The following is a 15934-nucleotide window of genomic DNA, read 5'->3' on the forward strand; positions in this document are numbered from 1 at the left end:
GCCCAAATACATATAAATAAACTCAAATTTTATAATACCATTTAATTTCAGGCCCAAATACAATTAAATTGTCCCAAATGTTATACTAAATTATTTTATTGCCAATACTTTATTAAATCAAATCTCAAGCTAAGTACGATTAATAAGACTAATCATCTTAATACATATTTAAATTTTAGTTAAACTTTAAGCTAAAACTTAAGAAAACAAATAAGATAAGAAATTTGAAAAAAAATCCTCTATCTCTTTCTCTCTCGACGGAAACCCTAAAAATGGGGAACCGCCGCCTCCTTCTTCCTCCGCCACCACGACCCTATTCTGCTCCGCCACTACAAATATCCGGCGACCAGAAACAAAAAACCCTAAAGCAAATACCCAACCATACAACTCCCAGATGGCACGAAAGTTTACCCATATCCCCGAGACGAATTCTAAAAAATTTGGAAACGATGAAGAACAAAAATCAGCGGAAACGAAGCGAAATAGACATCAATCAAATATAGAGAAGAAGGAAGAGGAGTAAAATCGAAGGAATGTGAAGTGAAAACCCTCAATGACCGACCGAAATCAAAGCTTCAAGGTAATCCGTAAATAAGCAAAAACCCTTTGATTTTCCCTTTCTCTAAACGATTCTCACAAGTTTGTCAGAATTTATGCAGGAATTTTGTGGATTTGATGAACACTTGGAACGAAATTGAAGTTTCTCAGAAAGAAAAAAAGTATTTCCATTCCAATACAACTCCAAAGAATCCACAGAGAGGTAACTCAAGTCCTTTGCAAATCTAAATCAAAATTGTTTCTACTTCAGTGTCTAAGTTTGAACAAATAAATATAATCCAGAAAGAAGATATTTACTCTCACAGTAACGTTGAAATTCTTTATGCAAAACATTAAATAATAATGGCTCAACAATGCATGCTTATCTTTTTACTAAACAGATCCAAAATTGGACAGAAACTATGGCTTTGTGTTCTACTTACAGTCATAATATAATGCATTTGGATTTTCTATATAAATTTTAAAATAAAGAAGTTATACATTTTTGCAACAGGGAGCTCAAAGTATAAAAGCACAGCATAAAGGAAAATGAGACATTCAACTTTTCAAAGAATTCCACCAATAAGAAGATGAGTACCTGAACTTGAATGCGATAAGTCCTTCAATGGCAAACTCTTGAGTAGTACAGATTTTCTAAGTTTCTTCATTGATTGTTATGTTTTATGTTGGTACCAGAGAGATATTCTAGAATAAAATGACATGAAAGATCAATAAAAAAGATAAGACTTAGGGTGTAAAGAACTACTTCTAAATCATGATGACCATAACTATGCAGTGAAATGAGGTATTTAAGACAAAGAAGAAGTGTAAAAAGAACAATAGAAATGTAAGAAATCAGAGAAAAATGATAAGGGGAATGCCATATATATTTAAGGATTAGAGCCACACATATACCAAGAACACCTTTCAGATAATCTATGTATCAAGTGTCTAAACATATCAAGTCTAGGTTTAAAAAAGGATTCTTGGAAATATTGATAAATTATGCTGTAAATTTTTCAAAAAGCTAATTCATTTTTATCTTAAGACAGTCGATACTGTCTGAATGTTCAAATGTATAACCCTAAAGAATCTTATGTTGCAATTAACTAATGTATACACACTAATTTGTGTTCAAATATAAGTTTCTTTAACATATTTCACTAAATGAAATTCTCAATGTTTGGTCTTAGAAATTTTCCAAAACATTCAATTAGTAAATGCTAAATGATGGTAAATAATGATATAGGTGTTGATCTGTGTTTCTATATGTTTGTTAATGTTGGATATGATTCATATTATCTGAATCAACAGCCTCTGTGTTAAACTTTGGTGAAGACATGACAGAAAGAAAAAAGAGGCCAATATCAGTTTCAGCAGCATGGTAAGACATTTATAGATTAAACATCCGGGTATCAACTTGTGTAGATAGCAACAAATTACATTACATTGTTTATATGTGCAGAAACAATGCAACAAAAGGAGAGACATCAATGAATGGTTCAAGAATGCCAAGAACATACTTCACCAAAATGGTAAAAAACTATGATTTTAAACATCTACTCCACTTTTTATTGACATCAAACAATAACAATATAATCTTCATTTCTGCAGCAATATTTAAACAAAAGGATACAAAGCAATGAAGGCTCGAAGATGCACATGTATCAGCAAAATGGTAAAAATCTAAAATCATAAAAACTTATTCCAGTTATCATTCAAAGCAACCTATAACAACAAATTCATTTACATGTGCAGAAAAAATGATAGAAATGCAGAGATATAAGTGAGAAGCAAGGGGTTGCCATATGAATATTTCAGAAAATGGTAAGACACTAAGATCTCTAAAACACTTGCTATTGACTAAAAAAGAAGTAAAGAAGGAAAGAACAACCAAAATTCGAGTTTATGAATTGCTGAAGAGGTTGATGTAAGTTTTTAAGAGATATTAGCTGAGTGATTTGTAAGCTGAGTACCTAACCATATTTATAGAGGTAGGAGACCAGTATGCACTGCACACATGTACACAACACCACATTCCCAAAAAAACCGAATGATTAGGAGAACCTTTCAGATATCTCTTTTAATATAACGGATAAATTAATAGAAAATATTAAATAAGAGTAAAAATAATTGCTCCTGATGTTTATGTAGAGTTAAAAATGCATTCCCAATTTTAATTAATGCATTAAATGAATTAATAATCAGGAATATAAATAAGTGGTCCATTTGCCCTGGAAAACGATTAAATCAGTAATAGCAATTAATTAGTGGCACATTTGCCTTGCCCAATAAATGACCTTCCTGATTGGTATTTCCTCTATTTAACTTAACCCTATTTTACAGGAGTGCAAAGGGGATTCAATACAACCCTAAAAAGCAGACGCCAGCCACTCTATTCAAAGGAAAAAGTAAGAGACAAAATAAATTGACATACCCTGCTACCTACAGAGAAGCTACAAAAGATCTGAAAATAGATCCTTCCACAATAACCTCTTCCAAGTCTATCAAGAGAGAGAGCAGGCCAAACAAAGCAAATTAGAAGGTATTACAATTCATTAATAATATTTGTTTAGATCAATTCCAATAAATATCTTAATAACGTTTCTATTATAGATTACCAATCACAAACTACACCTCTACCAACACTGCAATACAGCTAACTATCTCCATTTTTTTGAACAGGTTATGAACTAATTTTAGGAAGAGAAGCAATTCATACATAAAGCCCAAATCAGAAAATACAATCAGCACATTCAGGAAAAGCAATAGATTAAGGCAGATTATTTAATTTTCCACAGAGCTGGCACTACTGCAACGCACCTAACTATCTCCCTTTCTATGAACAGGTTATGAACTAATTTATGGAAGAGAAGCAACTCATGAAGAAACAAAAAATCAGCAACAAATATAAGAACAACTACTTCTAAGGTAATTAAATTAATTTCCAGAATTTTAGGTCATGCTCTTCCAAACATAATCATATGTACAGTGAGATTGCATTATCAAAAACTATACCATTAATTCATATAAGCCATATGATACATATCATATCCTATTGCTTATTTGTAATAAAATTAAAGAAGCTCCTTTAACTTTCTTAATTGTGTCATTCTTAGGATTAAATACTAACCTTTTATTAATGTTTTTCTTGGACAATTTGCATTGGAAACAGGTTTTAAAAACTATACCATTAATTCATATAAGCAATATGATACATATCTTATCTGTTGCTTTCAAGCTATACATTAAAGAAGGTCCTTTAATTTTCTTATTTGTAAATTTGATATGTTGCAAGATAAATGCATTAATTGAGAAAGTTAATTGTGTCATTCTTAGGATTAAATACTAACCTTTTATTAATGTTTTTCAGGGATGGTTTGCATTGGAAACAGGTTTAATACCCCAAAATATTGCTTAGCAAGAGAGATATATGTATTTATTAATCTGTGTCCTCTCTCTCTACCACTCTCTCTCTGCCTCTATCTTTCTCTCTCTCTCTCAGTTTCTCTCTCGTCCTTGCATCTTTTATATAACTGATTATATATCTATTTCTCTCTCCTGTCCTACATTCCATTTTCGAATTATGTAGATGAAAATATTGGATTTTCGGCTGCTTAAGGTTTTCAAAATATGGAGATATTAGGTTCAATCAGAATTTCAAATACTTGAAATAAGAAATATGAAAAAAGTGAGATCTTACTTGATTGTAGACTTGACCTATTAAAATATTTCACACAGATTCCAGCAAAGCATTGGGAAAACACATTTCTTCTTGAATGTCTCGTTTCACAGTTTCACATGTGTAAAAGTATTGTTTTCTAATATTTATATATAACATTCTAAACAACAAATATAAGAACAATAAAAAAAATAAACATCAGAAACACTTCCAAAATCCCGCCAAAAAGGGCAACAAAGTAATTTCAGCAAACTGCCACTTTTAAGTAGTATAGATTTCTTAAAACTCGTGCCACAAATAAATGGGACTCCTATTCGTTGACGGGGGGAGTATAAATTACCAACTATTGATTTGTTTTGATTTTGCGACCAATCAAAATTTTGGCATTAATATAACTTAATATAAATTCAACAAATGAAATTTTTTAATTTAGTAATACTCTCTCATCCCAATAAATGTGAAACATTTGGTGGTTTTTGGAAAGAGATATTATGTAGTGTTATTTTGAGAGTTAATAAGGGTAGAATAAAGTAAGTGTTAGAGTTTATATACTAGAATTCACGTTCCGAGTGATTGAATACTATAAAACTCTCTTATTTTATTTTCCAAGGAATAAAACAGATTATTTTTGTCATAATGTTGTTATGTTTTACATTTAATGGATGTTAATTGCATGTTTAAATGTATAAGTTAACTTAACAAAGTCTAAGTCTTTGTTTGAGTAGACTGTATATTTCTAAGCCTTACTGAAATAAGATGACATTGGTGTGGTATAGCACTGAACGGATCTAACAGCAAGACTTGTCCTTAGGATATCTACTGAAAGGCGAGGTCTTGATAAATATTTGTTTCTTAATCAATATAGGTTAGCATTGAGCATACGGTATTGATTATGCGTTACTTTGACTTATCAAATGGTGCGGGTTTTTCGTAACCCAATAAACATGATATATTGGATAGTGGTGATTAATATCTAGCGGTGCTAGGATAGTCTCGTTTGATAATGTCCTCAAGAGGAGCGCGAAACAAGGTTTTATTATTCGGAACCTAGCTAGTTGGAGTTTGATTACTCTATGAATAATAAATAAGCGTTTCATGCTAAGTCCACTCTTGGAATTAATAAGAAGTTAATTAATTAAGTCCATAGTAGACATCAATTAATTAATGGATATTTTTATCTTAAGCGCGGGAGATGAAAGTCAAAACGGAAACTCGGATTACTTATAATTTCGGATTTGGATGGGAAGAGTTCAATATTACTTCTGTAGTGGCTGCTCGTAATATTCCAATTAAGCTTATATTAAATTGTGGGTTCAATTTAATTAGTAAAAAGTAAATTGGATGAGCCCATATCCAAAACCTTTCATAGATACCTGTCTGGGCCCAAAAGGAACTTTATATAAATAGGAGAATAAAGGAGACATAAATCATAAGTTTTAATACTGCAGATTTTCGTCCCCCCCCCCCCCCCCCCGTCCAAGAGGAGTTCGAAAATTCTCCTATTCCAAAAGGGATTTGTTCTGTCTTCTTTATTTAAGTCCTAGTATTCTGGTGAGATCAACCCACACTGATATCGGAGTACAGTTCGAGAACCAGAGAGAAGATCCGTGGTCTAGTATTCAAAGCGTCACGTGGAGAAGCTGCTAGCCATCTTCAATTCTTTGAAGAATTAATTAGGTATTATTTCTGCTCCGTAGAAAAGCATGTTTTAGGTTTCAATATTCTTAAAGCATGATTAATTCAAGTTATGAGCATGATACATGTGAGAATTACGCGAATAGATTTTGTCCAAATAATCTGTTAAATAGATTTGATTATTATGTGATTTATTCGTGCTATTAATAATTGTTAAATTATGTTATTCCCTCGCACCGCTTCCGCTGCCAGTCCCTTCAGTAAGAGAAGAAGAAACAGAGATGACATTGTTTTCATTTTAGGAACCGTTTTATTTTGAATGGGATAACCTAAAAAGAAAACATTTTATTTTTAATTGGATAGGGGTAGTACGATTTTGTTTCACTGTCTAGAATATAATGTTATTTTGGTTGACGTTTAATAATACTACATAAGTAAATCATGAAACTATATATTAGTGTCGGAATCATGATTAGTTGCAGAATCATAAGAAATCATTCATTTTGTTGCAAAACTAGAATAAATAATAATTTGATAATTTATAGGCAGACTTTAAAGCTGGTATACAAAATCAAAATTTGGCAAAAATATAGGAATTTAAAAACAAATAAACTTTTTCATCTGATTGAAATAAATATCAGTAACAATTTTAAAATACTAACCAGTTTTACCAAAATATCCTTTTATAGTTTTGCATTAACGTCGAAATTCATAACACATGGAGAGAGGGGGATTGTTTTTTTATTACTTTAATTTTATTGTGTTTTCATGTAAGGTTGCGTGTCTCTACACCCAAAACGTGGGTAACATCTATATGCAGTAAAATTTTTTATAAGTTAATTGCTAAGTTAATGTTGAAATATCCCTCTTATTTCGGTGAATAATTTAGTAAAATTTGTCTTGTACACCATGTTCCAAGTACAAGATAATACAAAGGGAAACTGCACAGCTACAGTTGCAGATAATTGGATGTATTCCAGTAATAGAAGCAAAGCTAGCTCTTTATGCTGTTCCATTACAGGGGAGCTCAAGTTGTGTTGAGCAGGATTATTTCTCCAGTCCGGTCGATTCTTACATCTTTGGCAACACTGTGCAGTCCTCCTTCAGAATGTCCTTGCTCGCCTGTCACAAACGTCAAGCCTAGTTAGAAATGTTCTTTAAATCTAGACCAAATCAGCTAAAAACTTGCAACGATCTGTGGAACAGGTCGTCCCATAACAATCTTGCTTGTTCAGGTAAGGTGTGATAAAACTAGTGTATTTTGAAATCTTATATTCAATGCTCGTTCGATAACATTTTCATCCTATTTTGCTCATTGGCAGTAATTCTTAATGTTACTCGACATAAAGCTGGAGCATGTGCAACTTCAAGAATAAGCTAAAAACACATCCTGTCGACAATCATGAAGACCAGAAGAATGAAAACGGATTTTTGATTGACAAATGGTCGTGACATACCTCTAGGTATCGCGTCAAGAGTGTAGCAGTACTAAAATTGAAGCCCTCAATTTGTTCACCTTTCTTACGAGATGCATGAAGCTGCTTCCTCACTTGAGTAGCCAGAGACTGATTTGTGATTTTGATCAGATCAAAAAATTATAAGGAGTTATATGGATGAATCGCAATTGTAAAGATTAGGCAAAGTCTTAGCAAATAGTCACTGTACCTTTCCCAATTCTACACCCCATTGGTCAAAAGAATTGATACCCCACACAAATCCTTCCACAGCAACTCTATGCTCATAAATTGCCAACAACTGCATATAACAGGCATTTACAAGATTAAATTCGCAGGTAAGATCTCATGTTCAAACAAGAACACTGCTGTAGGACCAAGATATAGTAGAATAAGACCAAATATTATGAGGTATACGTTTAGAGCACATGAAGAAAATAATGGTGTGTATGGCTAACATCAACAACAAAATTGCTCACCTGTCCAATGTTGTAAGCATTCAATGAAGGAAGAAGAAGGCTAAGAGAGGGTCGATTGCCAGAGAAAGTCTGCAAAAGTGTATGACTTCAGATCCAACATCGAACATAGGCAGAAGCAGATAATCATGTAAACTGGAAGCAAAATGAAATTACCTTGTGTGTAATAAGATTACTAGGAACATTCTCTTTCAACAGCTGTTCAGGAGTCTGGAAGACAATTAACAAATATTTAAATGCTAATATCTAGAAGCTTTAGTGATAAATTATGCAAGATATTTACAGGCAGAACCAACAAAAAGAAAATAAAAGCAAAGGACGAGCTCAGAATGTCAATGACTCAATGCTATGAGGATCCATATAATCCCAGTGAACAAAAGAAAGTAGTAAACCTCAATCTAAGCTAAATACGTAAAAGAGGACTAATGTATCACCTTTCCATAAGCAAGCGCATCTGGCTGGGCAAAGAAGTTTGACATGAGCTCGTCGTGATTACTGACCAATTCACCTGTAAAAGCAAGCTGCCTATGTCATATGTTGCACAGATTGTTACCAGCTTTTATGAAAGCACGGTGTCATATTATCACTAAAAGCAGATTAATGGGAGAAAAATAACACCTTTCAGGTAAACAGGTTGCTGACTCTTCACCACCCCAATAAAATCACACGGAATAACACGACCCTGGATATTCACCATTCAATTGGTTAAATTAATGATTTCAGAATATGTGACATCACATTTACAAAACCAGGCAATGATTAATTTCAATAATGGAACACCGGAGCTATTGATGGGTAGGTTCCGTGTTAATAAAAAATCTAGCTAATTATAACAGAAACCAACGAAATCCGAACAAAATATAGCTAACTTGGGAGTCAATACACAAAAATGCTTGAGTGAAATATAGAAAATGTCAGGAGCATTTTCACAGAGGAGAGTGAGACTACAAAACATAACCAATAATATGCAGCCCACGGTATAATAAAGAACATATCTTCTTTTAAAATTATCAACATTGATATAACGTGGTTATCATGTTCCACAAATTTATCAGATATAATTTTAACCATGTGCTTTGTGAGACTCATAATCTAGCAAGGTCCTTAGGTCCATAAGGGAAAGCACCCTATGTTCAAGTACAAATTCACACATCCAGAGTATCATGTTCCCTATTTTTTTACCCTTTCGAGCATGTACACGAACTAGGTGGAAAAATATTAAGGTACAAGGTATCAAGCAAAATTAACAAAGCACGGCTGCCATGTTGACATGTTCACTTTACTGTGAGAAAACTGAGAGTGCTGATACAAGATGTTAAGGCTGTTACCTGGTGAATTAGTTGGTAAAAGCTATGTTGTCCATTTGTTCCTGGTTCACCAAAATCAATCTCACCTGTCTCATAGGGAAGGGGCACCCCATCAATTGACACACCTTTCCCATTGCTCTCCATGCTAACCTGGATAGATAATTTTTATAGCATATCAAGGCCGTACCTCAAATGCTAGAAACAAAAATATTAACTATCAAAACAGAGTCATCAGAACATGCCTGCTGAATATGTGGTGCAAGTTTTTCCAGTGCTTGAGAGTAAGGTAAGATGGCCTGAAAAAAGGAATAACTTGTTGCTCTTATGCTTAAGTTAAGCATCAGTATATGGAGAATATTCAAATAAACTTGGAAAGCTCATAAACATACTCTAGCAGGATAACCAAGGAATGACACATTCCAAACACTCAGCAAGCCCAATAGGACCTGAAGGAACAAATTTTGCATAAATACATAAGTGACATATACAAGAAACATGCAACATAGTGTGCCAGAGGGATTTTTTTATAAGTCAACAGATAAACAAGGAAAGGAAGGCTATCAAAATATCAAAAAGCAAAGGAAGAGAGAAAAAATGCAAATATATCATTATTACGATTCACGATACTTAAACACAGCCATATATAAATACATTGGTGCTTCTTAGTTGGAAATGTGGAACTCGTCTTCAAATTTAATCTAGTCAGTAGTTGGAGAGAAGTTATCATAATGCATATGAAAGCACACTACAACATCAAAACTAAGCATTTTGAGAAAGAAACATACAGGTAAGTTTTTCTCGAAAGGTGCTGAATGGAAATGTTGATCAATACTTGAAGCTCCTTGGAGGAACCTTCATCCGAAGAGAAAAACAATAGAAATATCAGTTAACATGAAGTAAAGTAATACATCAGAGATTCAGGATAAAAGTACTCCCTCCGTCTGATAAAAGTAGATACTTTCGAGATGGCACGGGTTTTAATGCACAATTGGTAAAGTAGAGGAGAGAGGTAGAGAGAAAATTATGATTGGAGTAAAAAGTTACAAAAAATAGAGGTGGACTATTTTTATGGGATGGACGAAAACGGAAAGATTATCTATTTTTATGGGACGGAGGGAGTATAAAGTATCTAAAACCAACAAACGGATATAGAAATTTTAATTTTCCTAGAAAGCAATAAGTAGAAGGTTCCCAAATTGAAGGTCAATTAATGATTTTGTAGTCAGTCCGCAGGGCCCAAAAGAGAAGTTCATGCCAAGCTCCATCAACATCACCTCATCATGTAAGAAAAGGGCATATATATATCATAAAGAAAAACGAGGTTGCACTGAATGAAAAAGTGGTGTTTTATAATATTAAGAGTAATTTTGATGTAGACAAAGTTGGAGGATAACTATTGGGCTGCAAGTATTAAGATAAAAGAAACTAAAGTCAGTAGCTTTGTGCTGATATAGAGTCCTAGCTTAAGACATTTTCATTCCTTATAATTTCAGATATGTTAAGGGCATTTCGTGTTCTTTTCTTTATATATTTGCTTAGGCCTTAATTTAAAGTTGTTAAATTAATTACATTTTGGCAACAAAGACTCTTCGAATTTGTGTTATTGTGATGATGTCTTCCAATTAATACTGTTCCATGTCAAATGTCTCATTTAATGAAAAGAATATCCTATATTTTAATAAATAAACCTTTCATATCATTGTCATCAATCAGAAAAAAATAAACTTATTAAGCAGTGTCTTAGAATAATTTCATATAAGTTAAAAGAAAGCAGTGTATTACTGTACTTTTCAACAACTGCAAAACCATATTGTAGAGAGAGAGGCAATACTCCGACAGCACTGCACACTGCAACCAGTGGTCCAGAAACCAATTAGCCATCCTCTAAATCAAGTATTTGACATAAAAGCAATCATACCACTGTAGCGTCCTCCCACCCAGTCCCAGAAAGCAAAAGCATTATTTGGATCAATGCCAAACTTTTCTACAAGCTGCATATAAAAGTAGTGGCATGTCTAATCAGCACAACCAAATAATGTTTAACCTGATCAGGAAAATTGCTTACAGTTTTTACAACAATAATTCCAGTAAGAAAGATCTGACTTGAAGATAATTACAAAGACTTGATTCCCTAGGCGTTCCATACAAGAAAAATTTTATGTTTTATTGGCATTGATGCAAATAATTAGTCATGATGGTGGCTGATCAAAAGAAAAAGTTAGGGTCTGATATCAAAATATATTTCCGAGTATAATATAATTTCTCAACTGAAAAATCAAAACAAAACAAAAGTTAAGAAATTCCATGACTCAAGAAAACTTGAAAAGTAAATTATTGAACACACGTCGGTTTTCATGCTTGAGGGAATTACAAATACAGGGGAAGAGAAAATGGAAAGGTTACTCACAGTTAGGTTAGTGCTGACCGCAACCACGTGTTTTGCGACTGCTTGAGGTCTGGAAATGGCACATGAAGAGAGATAATGATCATAAGCCAAAGTGATACAGAATTGTTTTACTGCAGGCTCAAATACTAATAGAGGCGGAGCCATTGAGGAGGAGAGGGGGGCTTAAGCTCCAATCAATAAAAACATTTAAACGTATTCTTATAAAATTTTGAAATTTTCAGGCATTTTGTGAGAACTGTTGCAGAAAAGCCCCCTATCACAAAGTGACAAAACTGAACCATAGACAAAATGGATTATCATAATCTCGAACCTAGATTTAGAAAATCCATCCCACACCAACGATTTTTTCTGCCTACGCCCCTAGATACTAAGCATAAATTAGATCTTACACAGTTCAACAAGTGTGCACAACTAATTGCCATAGAGTCCTCATTCTACGTTATCAAATTCCTTGTAGTTCCTTTTGCAACAACTTTAACTTGAGACACTTCCCTCCCAGATCTCTTAAACAACATTAGCAATCATAATAACCGGCAACTGTATTGTCAATGCTAGTTTCACATTGTGGGAATGTAGTTAGTCAAAGTACTGAGGTGTAGTCTGAGATAATTGGCTAGAAGTTCAATTTTGGAATGTTCTCACCCCAAGGCAGCTGAGATCCATTCCCTTACAGTCCGAGCATTGAGCATGGTCTCTGCTGTTGTGAAAGTTTTTGATACCACGACAACTGCAAAACATAAAAGCAGAAGGAAAATACAATAAAATAGCTTGATTTATTTTTATTGGGAACTAAATAAGTAAATAAAGTGGAAATATACCTAATGTAGTTTCAGGATTCAACCCTGTAAGGTTCCTTGCAACATCAATTGGGTCGACATTTGCAAGGCTTCAATAGGAAAAGAGAAAAAACAATGAGACAAGAGCAGTATTCAGCTCAAATGCAACTGCTAATTGATATATACTTCAGTGCATGACATAAGTGAGCATTCATGCATCCCGTACAAAATCTCATTGGCCATTGAAAGAAAAAATATAAATTCGAAAAAACTCAATATAATTTACGACAAACTACCCTCCACCAGTCCACCATACAAACAAACAAGAAGAAGAGAAAGAATGCAGGCAGCAAGAGTGACAACAACAGGCTTGCCATAGAAAGACAACCTCAAAAGTGAAACAGGAAAGATCAGAGAGTAAGAGAAAATACGTACTCCCTCCGTCCATAATAGATGACACACTTGGATAATGGCACGAGATTTTAGGAGATGTTATTTTGTGTGTTAAGTGGGGAGAGAAAATAGTATATTTATATTAATGTGAAAGAGAACTTTTTCCAAAAAGAGAAGTGTGACATCTTTTGCAGGACAAACTAAAAAGGATAATGTGACATCTATTATAGGACGGAGGGAGTATTAGATAACCTATTGCTTTTTCCTGATACCTAAAACATGGTGTGTTGAGTTTTCACATAAAGCTACTGACTAAAAAGTAAACCCAGTCTGAAAGGCTCTCTTGACAGTTGGTACCGGACTATCTTGAGGTTTCTATATAGGCTTAAAAACTGTTAGTTCAATTGCGATAAATTCTATACCTAGGATCAAGATCTTCTAAGTTACATAAGCTTGAAGTAATTAACATAAGATATGAGAATACAGACACACACAGAAATGATGCCATAAGCAATAAACAATAACCAAGAAATATACTAGTTTCTTACAAATGCAGCTTTCGACCACTTGCCAATTGAGCAGCTTCTGGGTCTGCATGATCATGTGAAGCATTAGTAATGTTTTATAGCATGCAAATGGATATCATTGGAGACAAATGATTTTTCATCCAGGGAGCAAAAGTCAATACACAAGTGAAAATGTCTCTAGTATCGTTTTAACCTGTTTGAAGTGCTGTATGAACAAAAAGAGGGCCTAAAAAGCTTCCTCCAATTCCAATTGCAATAACATTTGTTAGCGCCTTCCCAGTGGCTCCAACCTTTAGAATTTTCAAAATGGGAAAATAAATCTATGATCCAACCAATAAAAGCTACTGCATATTTGGTGGTAAGGATTACCCAGGCACCACAGCGGACCCTCTCAGAAAATTCCTTAATCTTGTCAAGAACTTGCCAAACATCTGGTACCACATTCTTCCCATCACTGTTTATAACTGAACCCCTTGGAGAACGAAGAGCTACATGAAGGACAGATCTATTTTCTGTGCTGTTTATCTGATACACGAAATTTCAAAACAAAGACTGATGATGAATGTCAGAGAAACATATCTATTGTCCATCACTTAATTGTAAAAAATAAATTATTTTTCGGTCACACTAGGTTCTGCCAATGTGAAAAGTTCAAATGACAGTGATGATTCTTGGAATATTTCCAATCTTAATCCTCAGTGCAGTGATGGAAAATGTATGAGAACTGCATGATCTTTATTTATCAATAATAAGGATAATAATGTTCAGAGACATGACACAAAAGATACAAAATGGTTTTTCCGCATGCATCTTATTGCAAATATTTAAGACAGGCATTTCTTTGGTTTCTAACATTTTCAAGAAATAGCACTCATGTGGATTTCATGCTTTGGATATTCTCAGTTGTTTTCCTGAGAAAGAAAAGTAAGAATTTCAAATTGTATTCTTTGTCCCTATATGCAAAATTTAACAAATACATAACTTTCGTAACATCTTTATTGACAAATATGCAAGTGCAAGTAACAAAAGGCAGCTTTCCAGAGACCATCTTACAAGGATTATATGTTAATAAGTCGGCAACGAAGAACTTACACGCTCTCCATTGAACATCAAGTTAATCTTTTCTTTCAGATGTGCTGCCTGCATTATCAGACCAGCTACCATAAATCAGAGTTCATAGTGCATATATGTACCAACGTACATGCGAGTCTCCCCCTTAATAATACCTAAAAGCATTTCATGAATAACAAACCTCTGCTAATTTGTTGAGCTTATTGAAAGTATCAACAGTAGCACACTGCCTCGAGTAATCCAACAATAACCCATCAAACTCACTGACATGACAAAGAAATAAAATCCAAATTCAACAGCATTTTACATAAAACTCCGCTCTCTATTTGTAAACTTTAAACATGAAGAGGGAACAAGCACCATACATCATCATGGACTGGCATCTCTTTGCATCGCTCATCAATTCACGCAGATGAGTCTTCTTAATGTCTTCAACATGGGCCTGAAATGCACGCATTAACTACCACAACACTTCCAAACCACGGTTCGAACAAAAACCATAACATTACCTTCAATTCCTTCCACGCATCAGTTTCGCAAATTAAAGCTGACGTCGCCATCTACACAAATTCCACATTCAAAATCACAAAGGTTCGGAAAACCAAAACATTGCATTGTATCTCACTCCATCAATTCCAAAATAATCTAATGCAAATAACTGGGATACAATATCACAGAAAATTGGACCACAGGTTATTAAAAAAAATTACGTTTCACAGTCATCGCTACTAAGGAGATAAAATCAGGAGATTCATTAAGTCCGCCATTAATGCCAAAAGCAACCTGATTTACTTTTCAAAATTATGATTCACCGAAACTGAAATGATGATCGTAGCTAAAATCAACATAAAAGTATAGAAATAACAATTGTGAGAAGGAGAATACCGGTATTCTGAAGTGAGATCAGCAATGAGAGGAGATGAAAACAGCGGATTCTGAAATTGGAAAGGAAAACCGAAATATACAGACGAACAAGTCACGTGCTGAGCCCGCTGAAATAAAAGAAAAAAGTTTGAGAGGTCACGTGAGTACGTGACGATCGAAATACTCCATATCCCAGTATATTTTGTGGGGCGCGGATCTGATACCTCTCGTGGCTTTTTGGCCGGCGATTCAATTTTATAATTAATTACATTATTATTAATAGTATAAAGTAAGACAGACAATAAAATAAATAAGAAAGAGAAATAGGGAATAAAATTTTAGAATCATTCATGTTTTACGCCCTGAAATACTAATGTAAAGATTCATTATAATTTGTCTATTAATATGTTGACAAATACTACTAAGTTAAGGAAAATATCTATATAGACAAAAGTGCCAAATCTTTGACATGTAAATACGAGTGACTGTGTATATGTTTTTACCTACATGGCTACACATATCTACGAATTATAAGCATCAAAGTCTAAAAAAACAAAGTCGCCACTTCATAAATGATTAAACCATGGAGTATATTATTATGAATTAGGCAATTCAAAGCCATCACTTTATAAGTGAGCCATTTTATATATTCTTAATTCTTAATTCTTAATTCTTAATTCTTAATTAGGAAATTCCATGGTGAGTTTAATATAGGTCATCATGCAACATGCAACTATGCAAGTGTAGATCTCATGTCAACAATAGATAATAGGTTAGGCATTAAATGGGCGTGCATATATACGTT

The 15934-nt window shown here is 33.7% G+C and overlaps 1 protein-coding gene and 1 long non-coding RNA gene across 6 annotated transcripts; one reads left to right on the top strand and one right to left on the bottom strand.

Annotated features, from left to right (window-relative positions):
• The first annotated feature begins 207 nt into the window (after positions 1 to 207).
• LOC125200865 (uncharacterized) lies at positions 208 to 4106 on the top strand. 5 transcript variants are annotated; one of them, XR_016135928.1, is made up of 10 exons: positions 208 to 580; positions 649 to 760; positions 1852 to 1921; positions 2003 to 2072; positions 2152 to 2215; positions 2296 to 2364; positions 2884 to 3082; positions 3223 to 3315; positions 3387 to 3468; positions 3911 to 4106. It is a non-coding gene; the product is annotated as an uncharacterized LOC125200865 (long non-coding RNA). The 5 variants fall into 5 exon arrangements; XR_016135927.1 differs by having other exon boundaries at positions 209 to 580; positions 660 to 760; XR_016135926.1 differs by having other exon boundaries at positions 210 to 580; positions 1052 to 1921.
• Positions 4107 to 6702: 2596 nt separating this feature from the next.
• LOC125200733 (glucose-6-phosphate isomerase, cytosolic-like) lies at positions 6703 to 15307 on the bottom strand. Its single transcript, XM_048098479.2, has 24 exons — positions 15151 to 15307; positions 14775 to 14825; positions 14631 to 14707; positions 14447 to 14528; positions 14287 to 14334; positions 13564 to 13719; positions 13388 to 13484; positions 13216 to 13258; positions 12317 to 12384; positions 12141 to 12225; positions 11499 to 11547; positions 11010 to 11082; positions 10879 to 10939; positions 9877 to 9943; positions 9481 to 9537; positions 9334 to 9387; positions 9113 to 9241; positions 8403 to 8466; positions 8219 to 8292; positions 7941 to 7994; positions 7788 to 7856; positions 7520 to 7609; positions 7312 to 7419; positions 6703 to 6976 (listed from the first exon to the last, which is right to left on the bottom strand). Exons 2-24 carry the CDS (start codon positions 14823 to 14825, stop codon positions 6926 to 6928), a joined length of 1707 nt encoding a protein of 568 aa, XP_047954436.1. The 5' UTR covers positions 15151 to 15307; the 3' UTR covers positions 6703 to 6925.
• Positions 15308 to 15934: the final 627 nt, after the last annotated feature.

The sequence above is a fragment of the Salvia hispanica genome, chromosome 2, assembly GCF_029641045.1.
Source record: "Salvia hispanica isolate PSC_SH4W2 chromosome 2, Shi_PSC_v1, whole genome shotgun sequence".
In the NCBI taxonomy this organism is placed as follows: domain Eukaryota; kingdom Viridiplantae; phylum Streptophyta; class Magnoliopsida; order Lamiales; family Lamiaceae; genus Salvia; species Salvia hispanica.

Bases quoted from the DNA above. Each gene is read 5' to 3' on its own strand.
- LOC125200733 (XM_048098479.2), bottom strand. From the start codon at position 14,825: ATGGCGACGTCAGCTTTAATTTGCGAAACTGATGCGTGGAAGGAATTG. The intron at 13,720-14,286 runs GTAAGTTCTTCG...TTCGTGTATCAG, and splicing joins TGATGTTCAATGGAGAGCGT to ATAAACAGCACAGAAAATAG. The intron at 13,259-13,387 runs GTTAAAACGATA...ATGATCATGCAG, and splicing joins TCATACAGCACTTCAAACAG to ACCCAGAAGCTGCTCAATTG.